The sequence below is a fragment of the Manacus vitellinus genome, unplaced genomic scaffold (assembly GCF_001715985.3).
Source record: "Manacus vitellinus isolate BGI_N305 unplaced genomic scaffold, ASM171598v3 scaffold_2_pilon, whole genome shotgun sequence".
In the NCBI taxonomy this organism is placed as follows: domain Eukaryota; kingdom Metazoa; phylum Chordata; class Aves; order Passeriformes; family Pipridae; genus Manacus; species Manacus vitellinus.
Window position 1 is genome coordinate 9,026,786 of NW_021940208.1, and position 26,498 is coordinate 9,053,283.

At 34.4% G+C, this 26,498-nt stretch overlaps 1 protein-coding gene across 2 annotated transcripts in view; it reads left to right on the top strand.

Moving 5' to 3' along the window:
• Positions 1-26,498, top strand: part of CNTN5 (contactin 5) — a 430,795-nt gene that overhangs the window by 195,869 nt on the left and 208,428 nt on the right. Inside the window, exons 3-5 of one of the 2 annotated variants that reach the window (XM_018071482.2) lie at positions 4,837-5,055; positions 13,659-13,782; positions 19,060-19,235. In XM_018071482.2, the coding sequence (XP_017926971.1) occupies positions 4,837-5,055; positions 13,659-13,782; positions 19,060-19,235 (519 nt within the window). The remainder of the gene's footprint in view (positions 1-4,836; positions 5,056-13,658; positions 13,783-19,059; positions 19,236-26,498) is intronic. The other variant, XM_018071483.2, reaches the window with a different exon arrangement.

The window sequence follows — 26,498 nt, forward strand, 5'->3', positions numbered from 1 at the left end:
CCCAGCCAAACAAAGCAATTGTACCATGAAAGGTCAGAAACCAGAATATATAATACTATCATTACTGCAGGACCTTTTCACCACATAGAGTGGTGCTTTCTTCCCATAGCACTTTGCATTCATGCTATCTGAGATCTTGTTGATTCCTTTGTTCTTTCAAACCCTGGGATTTCCACTGCAGAAGTAGTGTTCCCCATTCAGCTAGATAACAAAGAATTTAATTTTTTTTTCTTTTTAAGTGGGAGAAGAATTACAGTTTTCTTAACTTGATGAGGCAGCACACAAGTTCATTTCACCAAGCTGCCTACACAAGCTATTTCATCAAAAAAGAAGTTGTCAAAACTATTTCAGGGTTGTTGAATCCTATTTACTGGAGTAGCTCATTGTGTTACATATACAAAAAACCAGGAGAGTCATAGCCTAAAAATGAAAAATGTTACTTTATCAAAAACTGCACTTTGATTCAAACTTCTGCAGAAAGGGAGGCTACATGCCACTGGCGATTTTAGTATGGCTTCTATTTACTTTTGTGTAACAAAGTAATATGTTGGCAAAACAGACAGTCTGGAGCGAGTCTATTGTATTTTCTGTTTTTTCCAGTCGCATTTCCTGCTTATCCCTCCATGTTTGTCCTTCACCTCATATTTCTGTTCCTAGAATCTGTTCCAGGCACTCACCCCAATGACATAAAGATCGCAGACTAACTAGGACAAGAGTATTTGTTAGCTCAGAAATTAATAGGAGCTGTTATATGCCTCATCTTGAAAGTTGGCATGCCCTTCCAAATAAAAAGAGTAAAATGATAAAGTATTTCATAGCAGAATTTTGAATGGATTAAAGGTTATTTTGCTCTCCCACATATGTATAGTGTGCAATTTGATCTGGTGGTAAATTAATTAAGTGTAATGGAGGATACAATTTTTGATGTGTTTGTTTATAACTTCATATATGTGCACTACTTTTTGAGTTTCTTGCATGCCTGGACAGCAGGGAGGAAGGTTCTTTATGTGTTTAATTGTCTCAATTTGTTTGCTTGCTGACACATCTGGCAGAACCTGGTAGAAGGATGCAAGGTCATCTGAGGAACTTTTATGGAAGCAGGTGGAGATGGTGGAGAATAAGAGAGACAGCAAGGAGGAGAGCTAAGTGTCAGACTCATTAGAGGAGCAAGGACCTCTCTGTACTTTATTCCCAGCATGTCATTGTGCTGAAAAAAAAAAAAAAGAAAACAAAAGGAAAAATTACAATATAGTATGTTTATGTAGAAATAGGCAGAGTTCTGTGCTTGTTCCACTCTCTTTCCAAGCTGACAGTGTGGGACAATAGGAAAACAGAAGCTATATTAAATGGTCTACAAATCAGGATTATTAGTATACAATTTCTTATGGCTAATCTCCATTTATTTGTGAAAGAAACAGTATATTACTCAGACTAACATGCACAGGGATCTTTTCTATCTACTCAATCAAGGAAGACTGTTTCATAACTTTTCCAAAGAAATTACATGGGAATAACTATTTGAATCTTCTCAAGGTAGAATAGCCGATATACTTAGAAAGATTATCTGAGGAACTATCTTGTACTATCAACAAATGGACTACATAGTTTAAAAGGTCTTCAGACACTAGAGTTTTACTACTGATATACATAGGACGTATAGTACATTTAACAGCCTAATAATACCTTATTTATTAGTATTTATCCTTTGCTGAAAAAGTATTGATGTAAAGTTTTCCAAATCCATGTCCTTTGCCATAGGGTAAATAAAATAATGTTATAATACCATACTGAAAAAAGATAAGTGTCTCTATCTGCAGAAAGTTCCCAAGAAAAAGTACATTCATTATATATGTTATTGCAATCATGCTTCCATTTAAAATCTCACTCAGATTTGTTATACTGTGTTGCAAAGTACACGCCAAAGGCAGGTCTGCATTTTTTTAAATTATAAATTAAAATTCTATCCAGTGTGTATTTCTTCTATGTTTGTGTGCACTCTGAAGGAATGTCTTCCTAACAGTGAACACCAGTGTTCTCTTTTTTTTTTCCCATCTGTAGAAATGGATCCTGTAAAACACAATATGTATCACTGTTAGAATCAATTTACTTCTCTGTTAAAATATACCCAGGGATAGTTCCCTGACACCACACTTTTTAGTTCAACATTTTTGTTTTGTTTCCTTGTTCACCTCATGTAGATTAGAGATCATTTGCTCACTGTGAGTTATAGGCAGAAAGTGTATTAAAAAGGCAGAGATGTGGTGTCTTTTCAAAACAAGAGTCCTTTGCACAATACCTTGCATTCTTGTTACCAGCTACAACCCGGCCACATCCCAGCTTCATGTGAGCAAAACGGGACCGGGTCCCAGTCTGTCTGTTTCCAGAGTTCCTGCGGCATTTCCATGGGGTGTATCAAAGGATACGAGCTGTGAGGATCTGAGGAGCTTCACAGCGCCCAACTAATTATCTCTCCTGCCACCAGGACTGCTATGTTCACCACCAAGTATTGCCATCCGCTTATGTAGGCCAAGTTAGAAAGAGCCATATCCCTTCCCTGCGTCCATATTCCCCAGGGAATGTCTCCCTTCTCTGCTCACAAGGAAAATGTCCATTTTGCATTAAGCATTTAATGTGATAATTTTAACCAAGAACATTTCTATTGCAGCTCATTTTTCTGAAATTCTATTTGGAAGGATGATATGATTTGAAGCTGGCTCCCTGCCAAGTCTCCAAACCTCACCACAAAAACTCCCCCCCCCACCTCCTGAACCAAGGAAAAAGAAAAAAAACAAGAGACCAAAACGAGAGACAACTAAAGCAATATATATAAATATATCTACACTTATATTACGGTTATATATAATTGAAATATATATACAATTTCCAAAGGGAAAAGGGAAAGGGGAGGGAGAAGGGAAAAAAGGAACAAACCAAAAATAAAATATACATGATCAATAGCCCAAGATCTAGCAACTAAAAGAATTAGCAAAAGAATATCTTACTACTCTCCTTGGGACAACATAAAGTAAATTAGCATTTGTTGAGAACAAAATAAGTAAAAAATATAAAAATTGCTTCAAGTAACCTCAATGACCATGAGAGACTGACGTCAAGGAAATCAGAATTAAAAAAAAAAAAAGTAGTTATTTTAATGGAGATGGATTTTAATATATTTTTTTAAAGTTTCTTCACTATTGTCCTGGAATTCAAAAGATTTTACTTTACTTCTCCCTATGGAAAAATTGTATTTACTGAGAACTAAAATACATTGATATTACAAAATGTTGAAGAGATGTCTTAAAAGACAGTCAAAGATATTGTTTGTGAAATCATATTTATATTCCAATGATACTTTTTCAAGAGGACCATACTATGTTTTAATTTATCAGAGTGGTATTCTATTTTCCTTCTCTTTGTGGGCCAAGAAAGTTGATATTATGATATAAAAAACAGCACGATGCACATTATAAGAAGATTATTTGTGAGACCAGGATGAAATATAAATTTAAGGAGAGTTCTCCTTGTTTGTGTCTTTCTTATTTGATTGTCAAAATTTAAATTCAAAATTTGAATGTGATATGGCTTCATCAAATATTATCTATATTTAGATTTTGCTTAGATGAAAATGGTAATTTTAAAATACGGGTCATCATTTGCCAAATTTCAGCTTCTTCTGAGAGGTAAAAGAGGTAAACCTTTAACATCTGATCAGAGACAATAAATAATGTGCTGAGATAAGCTTTTCCAAAACCTTAAAGACTCTAAGCATGCTCTGTCACTATCTTCTTAAAGTAAAATGCATATTTCTCTAATTTTATACCATTTGAAATATAAAATAGTCCAAAATATACTTATGCTTAGAATGCTTTTGTAAAAGCTCTCCATCAAGGCCATGATCTAGTATTTTAGAGATTTTATATCAATTGAGCGTGATGCTATTTTTGAACACTCATACTTTTTCATTTTTCATGTTATGACAGTGTGAAGGATGTCCAATTTTTAAATATTTATTACCAAATAGATAACTGACAGAACAATGATCTTTTTTATTCCAGCCACTTCTGTTCATCCTCCAAAACATCAGTTCCCTCATTGGCACTTTATATGCAGTCTGAATTCCTTTGTTCATCTATATCAATGTATTTTTAAATGTTTTTTCACCTCCTTAAGACTGCTGCATTTTCAGGACAACTGATTTCAGTAGGCTGTAATACTTGGCATTACACAGGGATCAAAATCTTGGGCACTATTCTTTATTTGTAAGCACTGAAATTTTAAATACAGGCTGAAAAGGCAAAAAAGGGGAGTTACAGAGACAGAAGAGGAGGTTAGTTTAGCATTTCTATGTTTTTGGGAGGGATATTTGTGCATATATGGACTTCTAGCTAACCCACTTGATTTGCAGAGTAGTGTTGAATTGAGGAGCATATTTAGCTTCAGTCAGTGTTTTTGCATTGCACATAAAAACTAATGAAAGGCTGTGAAGGAAAGATGGCGGCTTGGAATACACTTTTCTACTATGTGATAGAAATATAGGATCATAGAAATAGAACTAAAATCATTGAAAACTAGAGTTTCTGTAAGTACAAAATTTAATAACCATCTGCTTTTAATATTGTGATGAAACTGCAGGGGAATTTTCTGATTTGGAACTCTATGCTGCTAACCAGTAGAAGATGAGTCCATCATCAAGTCTGGGATGTTTCTGTCACTCCTAGTACACATAATTTTTTTTTACTTTTCTAATGAGTAACTAAATATTCTTCTGAAAAATTTTGTCTTATTTCAGTGTTCACTTCTTGTTGTGTTTTTTGGTTTTGATTCTTTTTTTCTCAGAATATTCAGAAGCTGTTCCTGGTCTCCCCACTTCATATGCTGCTATCCTAAGAATCAAATCTGGTAGTTCATCTTTAGCCTCATTTAATTCAAAGAATAGACCACGATTAAGCAGTCCTTCTTTAGGAAGTGTATCTTCACCAGGCTGGAGAGGAGCCGCACAACATTATCATTCCCCAACAAACCTCTATCACTTTTCAGACACCTTCAAACATGATGGTAAGTCTTATTTACCACTATGAAGCTTCAAAACATTTTTCAAAAGCAACACATTTTTATCAGCTTAATTCAGTATTTCTCAGATGCGATTTTGAATTTTATTAAATATCGCAAAGTGGAAATGAACTTCTTTCCCTTAGGTTCTTCAGATTAGCCTTAGTCACCAGTTAAAACATTCTGTCTTAAAAATTTCCGTGCAGAAGAGTTTTATACAAGTGTTGCTACCTGAAAATAGCAAACTAGTGTTTTGAAATTCCATTATAGCACAATTCCTTCTAGTAATAAAATTTCAGTCACTTTATATATACATATATCTTTTCTCTTTGGAATTTTTCTAATTTAATCATGAATGATAGTAATGTAAATTAAACATGAAGAGTAAATCTTATAAAACTACTTTTTCTCTAAATTATCTACTCTGTGTAGTCAACTGTCATGCATGCACATGTGCATGCATGCAAAGAGATACATACTGGTGTGATATGGTGTCATTTACCTTTACATGAAATAATTCATTGTAACAATTTTCTCATGTCTGGTTACATTTTAAAAAGCCACATTTCTGATACCATTTCTTTAGTGATAATATTTATCTGAGTTACAGTCAAAAGAAGGTAAAAAGACAGAAAGAAACAGAGGGAAAGAGAGGGAGGGAGGAAGGGAGGAAGAAAGAGGATAGAGGGTGTATAAACACATTAGTCTAAGGAGGTAACAGAAAACAATTGTGATTAATAACTCGCAGTTCAATGACATTCACACAGTACCATGAGTGTGATAACAGGTTACTGCTCCTCTCAGTAAAATCTTATATTTCTCACTGGAAAGTACCTTGCATGAATTGAAAGTTAATAGTGTGTGCATGTGGTTTGGTGTAGAAAAATGGCTTATATACAAGCATAAATGTGTTTCTTAAATTAAGGTTGACCTAGAAAAGAAACAATTTGAATCATGTAAGCAGATAAATTCTGTTTGATAACATTTCTAGAATTGAGGCATGTTTCTACGTTTTTCCTTTCTCTGTGGTATTCTTTTAAGCAGTGACTAGATTGATCACTCACCAGACACTGATAACTGCTCATAGACAATATGTTATGGGTAGGTTAAAATCAAAGTCCAGTATTAGAACCAGAGTGTATTATCCTGATCTTCTACATCATGAATGTCTAGAGACTGAAGGAGAAAGCAAAAAATACAGACTATATGAATAATATAGTACAAGTTAGAACCAGAAGTCCTTGGCACCTCCAGTAAGCATGGTTAAGTCTTACCTCAGGTATGATCATCCTACCACAGGTGCGACCTATGATATGTGTTAGCAATCATGACTCTTCTCACAACGTAGAGGCCACATTCCAACTCTGCAGTTGAGCCTCTTCAATTTTTCAGAAGGAAATGAAAAACTACTGGCCAGAGACAAAATTATAAAAAAGCCATGCCTCATAAGCCCCAATGAATAGAGTACTTGACTCAGAAGAGAGGAACCTATTTCTGCTGAAGGCTGCAAAAAATAGTCCTAGAAGAGTTATTCCACCACTTACAGGTCTTGGTATATCTATCTGTGCAGACAGAGTCCCCTGAGTAATGTTTTAAAAGCCCTTGACTATGTGAAGCAGCTGTGTGGCACAGGCATAGCTATGAAACAGAATTTAGGAAAGATCAGCATACTTCAGATGTGGCAGAAGACCAGGTAGGATAATTTGCATCATCTAAGAGGACAAGAACACATCTGCTATGGCAGCTGAATGCAACTTATTTTCTAAACCTCTTTCAGCTCTTTTAATACCTTTATGTCTGAATTAATATCTTTGATATTTAAAGACCAGAAATAAATCACTACCTCAATCATCTGGCATTACACTTATTTATACTAGTATGTTTATTGATTTTGATTTGGTCTCAAGGTGGGTTTGTTGTTTTTTTTTCTTTTAAGTTTTTAGAGCTCTTGAAGGAAAGATATTCTAGTTATTGTTCTACAACTGCTATGTGATGATAAAGTTAAGTGGTCATGTTTGTCAGCCAGGGTCTCCTAAATGAGGAAATGCTACAGAATCCTGTGCTAATGTACTATAATGAAAGACCACTGCTTCAAGTGAGAGGACATTTTTAGGAGGGGAGGAAACATATGTTATTACAATAGAGAATTTGCATTATTCAGACATCTAATATATGGTATAAATTCAGAAGTCAAGTTTGCCATAGAAACCCCCCCAAAATACTTTTATTAGCTGCTTAATTATACAGGTTCTCAAGTGACTTCTCAATTGATTTCCCAGCGGACATACTCAGACACCTGTCATGGCTTCTAATAAAGGTTATTTTATAATGACTTTATGCTATTTCGTTTGCACTCTCGATTCAACATGTGTTTTCTGATATCTTAAATTAAAAGACCTATGCATTGGCTCACTGCTGAATTTAAACTATCTGGGATTATTTGGCATAAACATGCTGTTAAGGTAATGCAGTCCTTCTCTTTAAACTATGAATCAATGTGTAAAGTCATGACTAAAAAGTGTGAATAAAATGTATGAATTATTCAGTAAATAGTCTTGAAGAAGCACAAAACTGCAAACTCTTACATTTTCTTGCTGTTCGAAAACTTTTGGAATTGCTGGAATTGAACTTAACCTTGAACAAGGACTCTTTTTTTTTCCTTTGATCTCTGGTTTGATATATTTTAGAAGAAAATAAAAAACAGGGTTTGTGTCACAACTGTGTTCGAATCAATGTACCTCAAATATGTAAGATCGGAATCTAATTTTTGTTGAATGAAAATTCCTGATTCCCTACTATCTGCCAGGTTCAGTATTTACCAGTCTGAATAAAAGACACAAACTACAAAATTTTTTTCCATTGCTAAAAATATTTGGCAACATTGATTCATGTGGCATGAAGTTTAGATATTATAAACTAAGTTTAGAAGAGATTTACTTGTTTCAGACCACAGAACAGAGAAAGCATTTCAAGTAACAGAAAAAACATGTGTTTTCTTGCTTAATACACAAATAAAAATGTTTCAGAAAAGATTAATCTGAAAATATAAGCACATAATTTAATATCCTTTGCAGTGTAAACTTAATTATTCATGTACTGTACACTACTGCAGCATGTAGCATACTGGAATCAATGTGCATACCTTGAGGCATGTATATCTTCCTGAACTTACTTCAAAAGGAGTCTCCTCAAATTTTCTTGACTTTTAACTTAACTGAAACATAGTTTAGAGATTAAAATGTATTTTTGAAATGTATACACTACAAATATATATATCTACTTCTATAGATGCAAAATAATTATTGTAAATTTCAGCCACATTTATTAATGTTCAAATCCATTACACACAGATTTAATCATTGTAACATATTTTGTCATGATGTATTCATGGACTTCTTGTTCATTATATTAAAGGAAACTTTATATTTTGACATATGATACTGAATTGTATAGTAATTATTTTTTAGGTGTCGAGTGAAAGATTATATTATAGAACCTACTTGTAAAATAAATATTGGCACTGAAGTTAATAGATTTTTTTCAGTGTTTAAACTGAAAAAAGACAGTTTCTAGCTTCCAGTTGAAGAAAGCAATACATTTTCTTAGAAATCAGGGTGACTATACATCTAAAATATTTTCTGAATGTGCTGAACAGGTTATACTGTCTGTTTCAGTGATAACAAAGGCTAATCAGAAGATTCGTTAGAGTCATCACGTGAAGTGCATACAACAGGCATAAATTGAAAACAAAGGAAATAAAGGAATTTCAAAAGCAAGGTTGATAGTGGATTTGTTCTGTGATTTGTCAAGCAGGTAGTTTTCTGGGTGGGGCCTGTATGCAGAATCCATTGTGTATTTTAGGATAGAAGATCTGTTAATGATCCCTCATTTTAACCTGGTTTAGAAGTTCTATCATTTTACATCATCTTCTGTAGCTTCTCTTTAGAAAATTCTTCCATCTCCACAAAATTGTCCCATCTACAGTAAGCCTTTGAAACATAGGGGAACAAAATAGAGTAATAAGAAAATATTGGTTTCCTGGTCCTGTAAAATCTTGGGGTTTTTTAAATTTTTCTGAGTTACTCTACTTTCAAAGAACTGCCATCACCCTTGTTCCAACTGCCATTTGGACAAATTTTGTCAGTGTGTCAGAATAACAGCTGAAAATAAGTGATTGGTCTGAAGATATCTCTAGTCCACCTTCAGAGGGATTAGCAAAGCCACCCATCAGTACTATCACCAGCAGTAAAAAAGTGCTTCTAAAGCGACATGAGCAGAGGAAGGGGAGAAGACTTGAAGGAATACTTCCTTCCCCCATATTCACAGGCTGCATGAGCATATTTCCTCACATAATTTGTCCACTGTTTCTTCCCACCAGTAGCTCAGACTGAGAAGATGGCACTAAGAAGACTATTTAGGCCAATAATATAGATTTAATGGTACTATAGCATTGCAGACAGGGTCAAACTATATTAATGACATTTGATGCATGTGGCCAATGCAGTGTACAATTTGCTACCCCTTCTCCTTCTGCAGACTACTATATTGTAGAAATATTATTTAAGAAAACATTTACAATAACCTCATTTCTTTTGTTCTTTAGAAGTACAGCACATAGAATTATCAGACACTAAAAATAATACTTCTAGTACAGTTTCAATGCAGGTGTTTGAACAGGGACATATTTCTTTCCTGCCCACCTCTGTGTTGCCAAGTTTCCAGGAATTAATTCCTTTTTCACGGTGTATTTATTGACCTGGAATAATATCAAGAATGGCGGCAAGAAAGTTGACTGTTGAGGAATGACACTATTTCAGTTGCTGTAGAATTGAAAGTATAAGAAACTTAATTCTCATCTGCAGCTTGTTCTCATGGTATCTGCATTGCTCAGCAAGAACTGAAGAGCATCTGATTTTTTTTCCATCAGTAATTGAGGATGAGAAAAAAAGTATGTCTGTAGGTAAGAGAGAGAAACCACATTTTGTTTACTGTCCAAGTTGCAAGACACACAGATTCCAGTTTCCATTCCCATGAGGATTTAAATTCTTGGTACTAAAAGTCATATACTTCAGTATTTTTTAAGTAGAAAAGTGCTGTAAGTAGAACACTGGTACTCAAAGAATATTTGAGCCTTGTTCTCAATAATATTCAAGAATTTAAAAGAGGGATTTTACTGGTATTTTGAATGTTTTCCTTATCCTTACCTTTCTGGACAATACCAGTTTAAACAGTAAATCCTAATGAGAGTACTTAGTCCTTTTAGTTGCCTAGATTGAAAATGGTAACTTAAAACTTGTAAGGAGACCACAAACTAGCTATTCTACTGGTTGGTTGCAGTGTACACCAGTAATCCAAAAACTCACTGGTCTTAAATACGATGGCACTTAAAGCAACTGGTCTTCTGTATTTTATTTAATAAAAGCCTGTGTCAGGAACAGAATTATTTACCTTGAGAAATTAAAACAGTAAATTGAAATATACATATGCTAACATGTATGTTAAATAGTCATATTGTTTTATGCTCTTGCTTAAGTTAGAAAGTAAAAATAAGATGTGGACCTCAAATCCTGCAATGCACACTCACACAGGACTATCTGTTTTAAGAGCATGGGCCACAGTTAGCTAAAACATGAGTACAAAGAAACATGATGCCTTTGGATCCTTGAAGGCATCAGAAAACATACATATGTTTAAAAATGTGTGTATGTGTGTATGTAAATATATAGTTTATATATCAACATATGCAATGATAGATAAATAGAAGAAGAAAATAAGGGCAATAAGGAGAAGATCTGGGATATTTCCCCCAAAAGACCACATAAAGCAGAGGAACCAGCCAATGGTTCATGAATCAGAAAATTTTATTTCAAGGTCAGACAGAGGGCTTGGGTGACTCCACTGTCCGTAGTTTGAGGGAAGCGTCCAGCTGTCTGTGGGGCCATGGTGCGTTATAGACTGGGGCTGGATGTGCTTCCAGGTCTTTAGGTCAATGGCTTTGTTAAAGCTGCAAAAATCTCTGTCTGAGTGGCTGAAAGAGGGCACAAGAGTGTGCCATGGTCAGCTCCTGTCTTTGTGTGAGCTGTCTTACAGTACAACATCTTATGGGTATTTGTGAAACTGGCAGACGACTCATTCATTCTTATGTTGCTTCTGCATCTCCAAATAATCTCTGTCAGTATTCCACACTCCATTTGAAATGCAGATAAGCAACTAACTACATCTTTTATAAACATGACTTGCATGCACTGAACTTTCTCTGTTACCTTTGCCTTCACTGCAGGTAGAAGTAAAATCTGATCTTAGTTCACACAGCACAAGTGTCCATTTGGCCACCATCATTAAGAACACAAGCTTCCATCTAAAGAGTTTAGAGTTTATTTTTCTAAAAGAAAAGTGGAATGCAGTATTTCAGTACCACTGTTGCAAAACATACAGGTAGAAATAACACCTGTACTGCTAGTAACACCAGCACCTTTTCCTTTTCTTTTCAGCAGTCCTAGACCGTGACATTATATTTTATCTACAGAGTTTCTCCTAGGGAGAAGATAAAATCATTAATCTTCATTAATATACTCCCTGTCCGTATGTCTACTAATCTGCATGAGTAACAGTTAAATCTAAACCCATGATTTAGATTTGTTATCATTAATTAATTCTTGGTTTTGCTAAACTCTAGCTCGATGTAAGTTCTGATTATTTACACCTACATCCATTAGTATTTTCTTTTGTGCAATGTAAGAAGCAGGTGAGCAAATTACAAGAAACAATCCATACAATTCTTTTGTATTCACATTCTCCTGGCTTAAAATAAGTTTTGTCGGCTGAATCAATTGCCCATGTGGCATCTTCAGCTGCACTGCTCAAAATTTAATACCGGAGTTATTTTAACTTCAATAAAATAAGTACATATAAGAAATCACTTGTTGTGGTTGTTTTGATTTTTTAAAATAATATAGAAATTTTTTCCAGAAAATATATTTCTGCTAATAAACCCAAGTGAAGTAATGTACCTACACAGTAATGTACATATGCAGAACAGCAACCCACACTTCTTTACACCGTCCTACAAATAGGGTTAATAAACTGGAAAATTATGGAAAACAGAAACTACTAGCTGCTGCTGTTTTTCTTTGCTGACCTAACAAATTGACAGAGTAATTATTTGAATCTATTTCAGTAGAAGCATGCACATCTGAAAATAAAAGTGTTTTCAAAATCTACATTTGAATAGTAGTGTAAAAGGACAACAACTAAGTGTGTAATGTGTGTCATCACTAAAAAGAAAGGTTGAATAGCATAATGGGGTTTTATGTGGTCTTTTCTGTATGATGAGACAATTGAGAAATCCCAAATGTAAGAATTTAAAGATGGAAATTTGCATCTCAAAACCAGCATGCTATGACCAATGCCTCCCATGTTTCTCATCGTTTTTCAGATCCCAAGAGTTTCTTCTCTGTAGCAAGATTCATATCCCCTTTTCCTGTCCACCCAGTGTTTCTGAAACTGTTAGCTGAACGCAAAAAGTTGCAGTTCCCAAAACTGTGAAACCATAACATGTGGCTGAAGTTGTGTGGAGTTGGTATAACATTGCAGTAAATAATTTTTGTCAGTCAAAACCCCCAAGCTTTCAGGTGTATCTTTTTTACTTGAGGCTGGTTGGAAAAATATAACAGGATGTTATAAATTGTTTCATGTGTCATGCTGTCCTCAGTATGAAGTGGAGGACATCTATGACAGGAACATATGAAATGATAAAAATGACAGAGAAAACCCTGTTCCCTTATGTTTCATTGCAAGTAGTAGGAAAATGTAACTTTTTCTCCACACTCAAATCACTAGGATAGTGCTCTAAATATGAAAATCACTGTGGGATTAAATCCAAGAGTCTGGAGTAAGTCTAAAATTACTAAAATTCCACAGATTTCTGGTGCACAGTGAGAATTTTAGTTATTCACAACTATGTGATCAGGAATGCTCTGCTTGCGACCTTTTACTTTTCTGAAGGTTTATACTTCTCACTTGACAATCAGAATGAATTGGAATCATAGATGTATTCTATGGGTCTATCCAGCTTTTCTAGCTCAGAAATGTAAATTCTTATCAAGATTTAAGTACATGCCAAAATTAGGGAAGACAGTGGAGGAAAATGAAATGTCAGATTAAGCTATATATTATTTTATAATAGCCACCAGTTGCTGACATTAATTTTCCAAGTGATTTTTCTTAGCACCTCCTTGACATAAAGGGGAAAAGTGTGTATTACTTTTCTGTGAGATAAGCTACTGCAAGCAGCAGGAAAATTTTTGTTTACCTTGCTCTCTATAAGCAGAGTTAAGTCCTCTAAATTCTCCTGAGTTTCTCACGAGACTGCAGGCCTGATGAGAAAGCCATTCTAAGGCATAATAAATACTTAAACCATACTATGTGTTTTATTTTTCACTTAGTAATATTTTTTTTCTTTTAAAAATTGTTTTTTAATACAGCATCTGAAGTAATGGAATATGAACCTCTTGAAAGCAAACATAATTTTAGATACTTTAATTTCACGTTTATACATTTATATTTTTTCAGACTTCCTAAACTGTAGTATTTCTTTTTTTTTTTCACAGAAAGTGTTGATTATGGGCCAGTGTTTGTACAAGAACCAGACGATATGATTTTTCCAACTGATTCTGAGGAAAAGAAAGTGTCTCTCAATTGTCAAGCTCGTGGAAACCCTACTCCCACATACAGGTATCTGGTTTAGAAATTTTTTTTTAGTTTTCAGATAGCCATTGCAATCCTGCTGTGAGAATCAGTGTACTTTGGAGAGCAACAGAACAGAAACAGCTCCCTGACAGTGGTTTTCCTGATTGAATGGTTTTTTTCTGATCCTGAATAAGCAAGAAACCTAAGTGGTAGTGATTAAAAACAAAGCAATACACAAAGTTTCAAATTATGTGCTCTCTGCATCATATCTATCCATGTGGAGGGACTCCTTTTGTCCACTTTATTGACTTCTATCTGTAACAACTGACAAGATCAAAATCTTTATTGTTTGTTGTTTTTTTTCCTGAACATCTACAAAATACTATCTCATTTTAAACGGAAAGCAGCAAAGAACAGGTATATTAAATGACATGATTATGCATGCAAGATACTAAGACTGAGACAAATTTGGTGTCTCTTCACTCACAAGTCTGCAATTTTATTCCTTTGCAACCATTGTCTGTTGCTTATTTTTCCTTACAGACCTCTATCCCACACTTATCTACTAGAAAGACCTGTCATGACATGCCTGTGAGCCTAAGAGTTCAGTTTAATAATGGTGCCCCACTTACAGGTGGGAACAGTATGTTGCAAATCACCTTATCCATTTACTATATCTGAATCTGTTCATATTTTATGCAAATTACAAATGATTTGAGAAGGCTGGGGGAATATATAGTTGGGTTTTTTTTCCATATACCCTTTTCTCATAGATTCATTCTTCAATTACAAAGGGAATAAAGTTACTCTTATTGTTGTGTTTTATCATAGGTGGCAACCATCAATTCTGCATTTTATCTTTTACCTTTTAGATTTATTTGACTTGTGGATTCTTCAGAATTCTGGATGAATTCTCCTTAGGGTTATTCGAATCACAGCACTTGTATTTCTATAATTGGAAGAGATTCAAAAGCTGTACCATCCTTAAATATCCCCACCAAAACAGCACTCAGTCTGCCTCTTTGCAACAGATGTGACTCATTAAATGGATCTGATGCATGACACAATCTCCCCAAACAGCACAGTCATGACTAAAACACATAACATGGGATTGGGAATGAGTGGTCAGAAATTCTTCAAATTGGAATAACATGAACTTCTCACTATGCGATATAAAAGCTTTGTCGCATTCTTCTTTGTTGACATTCCTTGTGTATTTTTTATTACATACTGGTGATTTGTGGATTAAAAAAAAAAAGGATATCAGTTGTGCACACTGTAAAACAGTATGACTCCATTAACATATCACTCCATTAACACAGCATGTGACCACGGGGAAAAGGCACAAATTCCTCCCCCCTCCAAGAGAGAGGAATCCTTTGTTCATGTCTCCCAGACAACCTTATTATTCTTGTAGAAATTTTGTCTTTGGAGAACCTATGTAATCAATATCTTTTCTTTCTTCATCCAACCATTTTTTGCATTTTCCTAGTGGAATGCAACCAACAAATACAGAACTTTGTCATATTTTAAAGAGTGGCTACAAAGGGGATAGGGGTCCTCTCTTCACAAAGAGACACATGGAGAAGACAAGGGGCAACAAGATTTCGTACAAGAGAGGTTTCATCTCAGTATAAGAAATAATTTTTTTACTGTAAGAACAGTCATTCACTGGAACAACCTCCTCAGGGACATGGCAGAGTCCCAGTTGCTGCAGGTTTCCAACATGCAAATGAACAAAGTGCTTGATAATCATATCTAGCCTCCATTTTCTGTGAAAGACTGGACCAAATGATCTTTCAAGATCTTTACAACTAGGGCTGTTTTATGATTTTGTTATATTAATTTCTTCAGTTCTTCGGAGATTAATTGGTGCCAGCAGCCTCATAAACAAATTTTCCTGACTGCTGTTCCTGCAAGGAGAGCTTTGACCTGAAAGGTCTAATTCAAACAGCACAGTTTAACTTCTCCCTCTGTTGCTGCCACTTGTCTGCACCGCATTTGCTATGTACACTACTGTTCAAGGGAAAAGAGATATGAATTATTCTGTGGGGAATATACTATTCTCCAGGACAGATGCACAGGGAATTTAGCCTCAAAAGATCTGTAGATAGGCAAAGGTTTGTGTATGTCACTGGCCAACCTTTGGTATATGAAATAGTAAGAAAAAGGGATATCTACATGTCACCAAAGACCCTGTTCAGCTACACGGGACAATAGAAATCTTTATTTACCTGGGCTGTGAGTCCTATGTTGCTAAGAATTACTTTCAGCCAAAAGAAAAGCACAGTATAAATTTATTTATTTAAAGTTATATTAAAAGAACATTCAAAACACTCATAAAATTCAATATTAAGTAATTTCTGCCTTTTTTAATCAATTTCTTTAGTCTGTATAATTTGTGACACAGTGCTCATAGCCTATTTACAAATTCTTTATTTTTCTAGGATGTTACTTCATTTTAACAGAATGGAGAATGCTCACATCATTTCAGATGTTGTTCTTCCTTGCAAAGAGCTTTGTTTCCCCTTGTCTAAGCTCTACCCTGAAATAATCACTCTTAATTTTTTTTATTTTCAGCCATTAACATATCTAGATGCATTGGTTTAGGGAAGAACTCCTAGAGAAAAACTGATTGTGTTTGCGTAGCATTTCTGCAAGTCATACTTTAGCATCACAAGTCAGGACCTGTACAATGAAAACATAACCGAGATCCCTTTGATGAGGAATACAGACATTGACAAATTTCCTGTGAGATCTCACAGGTCATCAGTGTTACTGTTACAGGCAAGTGTAGAATTCATTGAGATGCCACTTCACTACAGCACTTTCACTGCTTGTGGAACACTATTTTGAAACTAGGACATTTGTATGTCCTATTTTACTTAGGACACATATAAACTGGGTAGTAATTTTTTTGTCAGTATCATTTTCTGATAGAAAAGGCAGCTGAAAAAGTTTTTTTAAAAAGTTTTTATCTGCTTAAGCTAAATTAGAATATTTTGAAATGTTATCTGTCACTTTTCTTGAAGGAAAAAAGTAGCTGATTTTTCCTAATAATCCATGACCTTGGAAGTGTTATGTTTTGGTTTCTGTCCTTTCAGATTAGTCAGGGTAGCCAGAAGAAAATGTCACACAATTCAATGCTGCTTTTCCTCTAATGTGCTTTGATTATATGAAGGGACTACAATTATTTGGAAAACACCCCAAGATAAATAGGCCGAGAGCGATCAAGATCCAAATTTTGGGATAGCATTCAAAACCCATATTTTTGCATTGAATTTAACTGAAAAGGAGATTAAGCGAAGAAAGCTAATTAAAGCAAACTGAGTTTTGTGGCAATTCCCATTTGTAAATGCCAAAACATGTATTTTTTGCTTTTCCTCTATCTAAATTTCCCATCATTTCAAGTTCAATTATATTTTTATTTTTATTTCGCACATACATACAAGGATACATGTATAAAAAGTTAGCTTTCTTTATGATTTCATTCAAAATATTAAGTAATTAATAAATTGTTGAAGATTTGAAATTCCTTTTTAGCTCTTCATTGTATGAATTTGTTTAAAAATGTAGTGAATCCTACCAATATTTCCCTAATATCCTTTAAAACGTAAAGAATTGTTGATAGTTTTTAATTTCTTACAATAAATGAAGCAGAAGTCCTCTGCAATCAAAAGTCCAATCATGAAAAGACAGTACAAATAGCAGTTTCACAGTTCATCTTAATTCTGACAATTCTGACCTTTGGATTAAGCAATATTCAGAGCTACTTCAGCTGAATTCTGCTGTCTGTACCTCATTCACCACAAATGTTAACAAAATAGGGTGAATTGATAATCATTTTGCTTCATTAAAGTTACCTCTGGAGTCTAAATGTTGCCAAGTTTTTCCAGTCTTCAGAAGTTCCTGGAAATTTCCTAAGGCAATTTTGAAGTTGCAGAATCACTGCGAATTAGTAATGAAGGAAATATCTGTGCATTATAATAACAGTACCATACCTGCTTACACTTTTTATCTCTTCTTTACAGTCTTCTAACAATTTCATGTTCTATACAGTTTGACACAAAAGAAAATCTAAAAGTATTCATATGTGAGTGTTATTATTTAACTGAGATATTGCATACACACACATGAGGTTATTCCAGCCTGCTGGAGTCTATTAATCTACCACACAAGATTTTTACTCTTGCAGCCAATAGACTATTGTAGGGTTTGTTTTTTCAGTCTTTCAAGACGAATGAGAGAGGTCAGACTTTTTGCAGACAATGTCTGGAACAGGGGGGAAACCCAACTCATAACCCATTTGCACAACAAAAATTATGAGACTTTTAGGTTACTTCTGAAACCTCAGAAACATAAGTGTTTATTCTGGAATTATTCAAAGTTTTGGCTCAGTTGTGATACTTTCTAATATGTTTCCTACAGCCTGGCTTTTTCCATCTTTACTCCCATTCTTGTCTTTACTGCTCAGGCTTCTTATTTCACTCCCAAACATCTCCAAACTTAGCATTCCCTCTGCAGACTCCATATTTGATCTTAGTTGCCATTTATCTAGCAGCTGCCAGGAATTTTCCTTGGCCATCCACCACCTAATTCCAGTCTCTTCTGTTCCTGTCTTCTCTGAATTTTGTGTGTACTGATCCAGTATTTTGTCTTTGTCCATTGCCAAAATCCCTTTTTTTCGTAACAGTCTATGTACATCAGTCTACCTCCCTGCTCTTCACAGGCCTTGCTCTACAGCCTTCTGTATTTATTTGAGGTTTCTCTGTTTCTTGGGCCCAGAAGATTAAATGCTGAAAGAATGGGAAAAAAAGTTTCCCTGCTTTCATGCAGTGCAGACTCAGCTCCGTTAACTGTTAAACTCAACTGGGCCTAGGGCTTTATTGATAGAGTGTAAATTAAAACTTTGATTGTAGTAGGCACAGTCAACCTCTTATTTTTGACATAAAGAATGCATCTGCTGTTCAGTGTTCAAGTCTGAACCCTTTGTGGACATTAGTTTTTTGGGGAGGAAAAAAACAGGAAAAAAAGAAGACATCATTATTTTCATTTAGCATAGACAAAAAAAAAAAAAAGAATATCTTTTAAAAGTTGAAGATCTGGTTTTGCTTGTGTTTTTTTCAGGAAAACTTAGTTTTTATCAGACACATGTTGTGGAATGTCTCCATCCGAAGTTTTGCCGGAATATTGGTTTCCTGCACCCTGCATCTTTGAGTAGCTATCCCTATTATAACTGGGACTGTCAGATTCTGTAGACTAAGCTTGATACCTTCATTTCACTATAGAATGCTCAAGTAGGTTTTTTTTCTTTTTCCTAAGATGGCTTCGAAATGGAACTGAAATCGACATTGAAAGTGATTATCGCTTCAGTTTAATAGAAGGAAGTTTGATCATCAACAACCCCAGTGAAATGAAAGATTCCGGACAGTATCAGTGTTTAACTACCAACACGTTTGGCAGTATTCTAAGCAGAGAGGCTGTTCTTCAGTTTGCATGTGAGTAATATTTTTTATAACATTGATAAATCAGATCTTTACATTACTTGATGAAGTTCTAAGTTGTAATTTGAATACATTATGCAAGTTACACTGTCCACTGACTTTGGCCTAGGATCTCAAAATTAGAAACAAAATGCTTAGTGGAAAACATTGGTTTTCTGTGGAGTTACTTTTATAAATGAATCAACTATCAGGGAAAGTAACTCTAATCCATCTCAAATGGTATACTTTAATGATGTACTTGAATACTCTGCAGTGATATACTTCACTCATTGCTAGTTTCCTGAAACATCTATCATTTTGCCACACTATCTGAGCAGGAAAGAAAGAACTGTAAACTTAGGAATAGAATGGAATAAAGTGCCTATATATCTTTTGGATAGTCTGCATCTCTAACTATGTGTGTGAGCATAGTTTTTTATGTATACATATATAAAAATATATATGATTTATGTTCATGTTTATGCATACATATCACATATACTGGCACAGAGTATGTAACTGAGAGGAATTTTTGTAGTTGTTAATGAAAACTGAAAATGTCTTAGCTTTTGAAATCATTCACTACAATATACTTCTCAGAAGCTATTAAAAATTCATGATCCCAAGTAAATGCTATGGTCTATCTATAGCATGCTCTTTTTCAAACATACTATCAGGAAAAATAGGGCCAGATTTTCCCTCCAACCCTAATTTCCCTTCAGCACTTTACAGGAAGAAAACCAACATAATTTCAGTGGTTTACCTGGATAAATCCTACCATGATTTATGGTAGGGATGCAAAAAGAATTCCACCCTAATTTCTTAGATCCTGTTGAAAATACGACATTACCATGAGACGTGGCAGATCTTCATATAGCCACAGCTGGAAAGCAATGGGTTTAAGGATAGGTTGCCTACCTGCATGTCTACCAACACATCTGGTGGTGTCAAGAACTCAGCAGATCTAGTGTGAGGTCTGAGATTCTCCCTTTATTTACACCTCCATTAGAGTCAGACCTCTTAAATCTATTGCTGTAGTCTTATCTGCTGCAGATCCTGTCAAGGTATTTGGAGATCATGGCACTATTCACCTACTGCTGAGCTGGGAGGAATAATCACGTTTGCCAAAGTTTCCTCATGTCAGGGCAGCATGTGGTATCATCACAGTATTACTGGACCTCAGTTTTAAATGTAGCTTCTGAGAAAATTCTGCTGTATTTTATCTTTTAGAAAAGAAATCTATCATCAAACAAACCTCTTGGTTAATGAACAGGACAACTGGCAAATATAAATAGTTCCAGGGCTCTGAACCTCAAATTTCTGTTCCCATCTCAGGAGTATGGCTTACAGGTAGCCATTTGACTTCCAGCTGAAAAAAAGTACAAGGAAAGTGAGAGCTGGAGCTAAAATAACAGAAGGCCTGTGAGTTTCAGTAGCTGCATCCACAGTTCATTCAGGACCTCATGTGCTTATAGTTACAATATTACCTCTTCCAATAAAACAAATTTAGATGAAGCTGTTAAAAAAAAAAAAAAAAGGTAGAAAAAGAAAAAGAAAGAAGTGATTGGATTTGATGGGTTTATTGGATTTTTAAGTTTGTATTATCTTGCACACCTACTTTTGCAGATATGAAAATTATTAGGCTATTATGGCTGGAATGTGATTTCTGTTCATCAAAGTATTTGGGAATTGTGATGAAAGTTTCTCATGAAAGTTTCATGGAGGAATGTTAGCTGGAAGTCCCGAGATGTAGTGAATGATGCTGCAGAACTTGAAAGAGAGAAGAGGATTTTTTAAGGACATGGAAATCTTTTAAAAAGGATAGAGTAATTAAGTTCTTTTAGAAGTTTGTAAGCAACTTGTTCACCAGAGCAATTTCAAGTTCAATGTGTAATTGTAGCTCAACTTCTATGTAGCATGGCACTCTCTCTTCCACTCTTGATTTAAGACTTCTTCAAATCCCTGATATTAAATGGTTGGTGTTGCTGTTGAAAAAATATTTGCATTATGCAGCAACTAAACATTTAATATATGGTGTCACCATACTGTAAACTCATAGTAATGTGTCAGAAGCTTGTATCACTGAAAAGTCACAGTAAGTCAGATCCTAGGGCAATCTTTTCCAGTACCTCACCACCCTTATAATGAAGTATCGTTTGTTAACAGCTAGCTTGCATGTCTCCAGTTATTTTCAGTCAGACAGAAATAAAGCATTGAAAAGGATTTTTGTAAGGAAAGTTCCTAACCTTTAAGTAATTAAAGTAATTGGTGCTCTACAGTCTTACTGGGCTCTAGTGGTGTGAAGAGTATCTATAATCACAAGAATAAAACAAGGCATTTCTGATCATGAGATACAAAGCTACATATTCCCTTTCTTTACTGAAAACCATGGATTCCAAAAGCTTAGGAATTTACAACTTTCACAGAAAAAAAAAATCAACAAACAACCAAACTTTAGTTCATGGACTTGCTTGAATGCATGATTTGTACTGTTTTGGAAAATAGTTACATCTTTGCACCTTGAAGAGATGTTCTCCTAATTAAAGAAAAAAATGGCATAAAGATCAAAAGGAAACAGCAACGACCATTAAACAAGGGCTTTGACACTATCTTATAGGAAAAAGTATGTGCTGTAACCAGCTTATGCAAAATATTATGAAACCTGAAAAAGGAGAGCATGCTTATTGCATTGGGTCTTAGTTTTCTCAAAATTACATGGCCAAAAGCCCAGTTGCTATGGTTATTATCATGTAGTTCAGTATTGGTGATGCATTGCAAATATAAATGTTCAAGTACTATATAATATGCAATATGTTTGCACAGTTAAAATAGGACTTTGAAATACTTATACGATGTCTTTGGATTTGAAAGAGAAGGAGATATAAAGTGAACATTATCTATGTGTAGATAACACTTGAAATAACCTCCTATATCACTGGTTATTTTTATGGAGCAAAATGAAAAGGCCAGTTATGTGCAGTTAAAGGTCTGCTTGAAATTTTAAACTACCATAGCAAATATGTACGAAGATTTAAATTGAATAAAAGTTTTCTTATTTTTTTTAATCTTTGCATTTCCTATAATGTCTCATGGCCAAGGTCGTGCTAGTTTATGCTTTTTTTGGAAAGTAAGCAAAGAAAAAAAAAGGGGAGAAAATATGTCTCATGATGTAAAAGAAATTAGCAGAAGTAAAACCAGGAAATTATTTTGTTGTCTGTAGAATTTTATGTAGAAGAAAAAAATTGAGGGAAAAAAGTCCCCGGACAAAACTGACAAAATGTTATTAGAATTTATACTGTCAATAAAACAAATCAGAATTCTTTATCACAAGAATCACAAATTTAAAATCATCTTTCACTTTTCTCATAACAGGTTGTTACAAAGATAAAAAACTCTCAATTTGCTACAGCTTCAGATACCATTTATGCTCTCCAGTCACAAGGAATAGTTCATGTACAAAGTATATTGTTTTCTTAACAAGATTCTAATCAGGACATTAAAATGTTAGAGCATCATCCCATCCTAATGTTAATGAATTTTGTAGTTCTGGGTGTGGCTAGCTCTATGGAAGAGTTATTTAAATCCCAAACAAATCTTTAAAGATTCTGCGGTTAATGGAAATAAATAAAATGGGAAAGTTAGTTATTCTAGCTAAGTTTTTACTGTATTAAAGAAAGTGTTTATATGAAGGAAGAAAACATCAGGCAAGTAAAGCAACCATAGTAAAAATATAGTTGTTGAAAGAAGAAACCTAGCTTGGTGGAACACCTAGTAATTTTAAATAAGTGCATAACATCAAAAATGTTTTGAGGATATGAAACTTAATAACAAAGTGTAAAAGTTTTATGAAAGAACTTGTACACTAAGGACATACACATTGTTAGATTGGTCTCTTATCTCCTCTCATTTCTGTTGTTAGAAATTTATATAACCAAAAGAGAGGATTTAAGAATTAAACTTTAATAATAATTTCTCCATGTTGGTTACTTTTGCCATATGTGCTTGAGTTAAAAAAGAATAAATGCCTTGAACCTCATGCAAAATTAAAAAAAAATACAGATTTTAACTTGACTAAATCTACCTGCCTTACTGCAAAGCAGCTGCATATTTTTGTGATGGGTTTCACAGCTTCTCTCTGGAACAGTGTCTTAAAACTGGCTACAACAGTGGACATATTTTGTGATTACTTTTGCCACATACAATCTCTGTGTTCCATTAGGTCATAAAACAAAATCGGTTTCCTTCATCTGTGGATTATTTAACCTTTCACAAGCCTACAATCTCAGTGATATTTGCAGACTCGGCTAAAAAGATAGAGAAGTGATAGGGGAAAACAACTTCTCACCTGTCATTTAGGGAACTCCTCACTGCAATTTTATTAATTCAATAGTCATGGGCTTCTTTGCATAATTTCCTTTTTTTTTTTTCTTTTCCACAAAATCTATTTTCTCCTTTAATCTACGGAGAAGGATATGGATTAGATACAATTTAAATGTCATTTTTCAATGTGTGATCTACCACGACTGTCCAGTGGTGCACAGAATGAGAAGTCAGCCATGTTGCAGACATATAAGTCAATAGTTTCCTGAGGAGACAGCCTGTGTACTGCCCATTCCATCACAGCACACTTCTGTCAACCCTTTTATTGAATTCACCTACTAAGAAATAAACTTAATGATCTATGTTTTTTTTCTTGCCATCAAGCTCCCTGTACATCTTGATGGGTATATTTCATAATTTCCTAGTACTAATTTTTAAAAAGTTGATTTAATTAAACCATCTAGATGTGAGAAAAACACTTCTTTCTCACATTCATTCCAGAAGAAATAGCCTAACAAATTGTTTGTTGACACTACAATATCAACATTTTCTTCCAAGACGTACAAAGCTAAACAGTATTAGGGACTATAAAAGAAAGGTGATAAGCTGAAGTGGGAAAAGAAATCAAAACGCAACTAATAACACTTTCATTTCCAAAAATGTCCCTAATCATCCTGTAATACAGTGTAAGTTGGACATTGCTTTGCTCTAAAAGCATCACATTATTGTGGAGAATGTTACTATGTTGGTTAAGAATAGCTACAGCTGCAACAATGATTTGCACTACAAAACTTTTGGATTATTTTCTGCATAATTTCAATATGCTCTTTTTAAGAAATACATGCTTAAAAGACAGATTCAAACCATATTTACATGCCAGAAAAAGTAAACTGTGTATATAACTGGATGCATTTTATTAATAAATAGTTTATTAATTGAAGAGTATCATTCAGTGAAATGAAATTAATGTGAATTTGTGTCACACTCTACTAACTCTTTCAGCTAAATGAAGACTCAGGAAATTATGTTATCTTACTGAAGGAAGGGATCTTACTTCTAGTTCAGATGTGGTGACTGCTTCATATCTTTTCAATTATTTATTTTTGCAAGGTGGGACAATTTCACAAGGAAAGATAGTGAGACCATTCTTACAAACAAAATTTCACAGCTAAGGTCTTCATTGACTATAGGACTTGGATCCAAATCCTCAACCATAGTTACCCACATAAATGTTCAAACCACTAACACATATCTATTTTGTAATTGTGCAAGTCTAGCCTTTTCTTTTGTTGAGAGAATCAGAAAAAAATTTAAACTGACATATATTTTTTCATATAAAAAAAGATGAAAAATGTAAGTTTTAGTCAAAGTAGAACTTTTTGTTTCAAGTTTGGAAAACCAAGTTATTTGAATTTTAGCTGTAGTCATACTTACTTTATTGTTTATAGAAATACTCAGCTTATATAACTAAGTTCAATAGTGCAAGATGCTAAGAACTTTGGCCCTAGTCTAAAAAGTATTTTGTCTTAAAATATTTGTATAATCTTTTAGAAGTTCATGAGATGATATGCATGCATAAACTCTATAGTTAAACATGAGGCTTTCTAAAGTAAGAGTTGAAACAATCTGTATAGGTTTGTTGCCACAGTGTCATCATGAGAGACACATAATAGGTTTAATTAAGCCTTCTGTCATTCATTTCTTGATTCTTTCTTCTTAAGGTGAATAAATACCTTAAAATAATAAACTAAATGACTTAAAAATAGCAGAAATCATTACAACTCCTTTTAACTAACATTTCTCAAGGAAGTTTTCCTGTTGGAAAAGACAGATCTTGTTTCACCATTGTGGCTACGGTGAATTTTGGAGTAAAATCTGCCTTCAGCCTTGCTTTACATAGGTGAATCTTTCATCCAAGTCTGAAAGCAAGTCTGGAGAAATGAATAAAATCAGCAGGTCACCTAAAACTCTGATGACAGAATCCATCCTTGCTGAAAGAATGGCAAAATTAATGAACCTTTATCTGTTTATCAAATTTTAAAAAAAAATAATTGTGTTGCCAGACAGTACTTCTTCTGGGATTTCAATGGTATTCATGAATGATATCTACTGAAAGTTTTGGGAAAAAAATACATGACCGGTTTCCTGGAACTCCCCTTCCACAGTATGTCTTCAGAAATGGTCTCTTGACCCTCTCGACAGTGAACTGTCTATAGTAGCATGAGATCAGCTCTGGTAGACTTGCTGTGTGTTTCTGTCCCTTAAGTTCTGCTTTTGAAGCTGTTTGAAAATTGCAGTCAGTTTCTATTTTTCTACTGCTACATCAGCATTAAAATACCAACTGCCTTGCCTCTCCATTAAATCACTTTAAAGAGCAAAGGAAACCCAATTGTTTCTTATCTACAAAACAAAATGCTTTCTTTCATGAAGACAAGTGTGAGAAATTCTTTTACCTTCTCTCTGTTGCCTCAAATCAGTAATTCTAAACTGTCTTTGAGAATGGCCCCTAGTCGCTTCTGCTAGCACCCAAAATGGGACAAGAATTGTCTTGGAGAAGGCCATAGTCCCACCAAAGAACCCCACGGACTCTTCTAATACAGTGACAGTGTGTTAAAAAATCCAGTGCAGATCATTTCTTGATACTTTTTACTATATTAGTATAGACAAAGTCTTTATCTGTAAGGCAAAAATATTAGACTTTACTTGTACTCCCAAAAGAGTTTGGTTACTCTGTGTGTGTTCTCACAAACAATTCACTCACAAACAATTCCTTCACTTAATCCATTTGACTTTTCTGTGGTGAAATCATACATTACCTCAGCCTAAGAGGGACATTTTGACGAAGCTGAGAACCAAAACTCAGGAAGCTCTAAAGCAGAAATTCTTTTATTCCTGATTCAAATTAATATTTATTCTTTTGCATGACTGAATTAGAGGAAAGCAGCTTGAAAAGTTGAG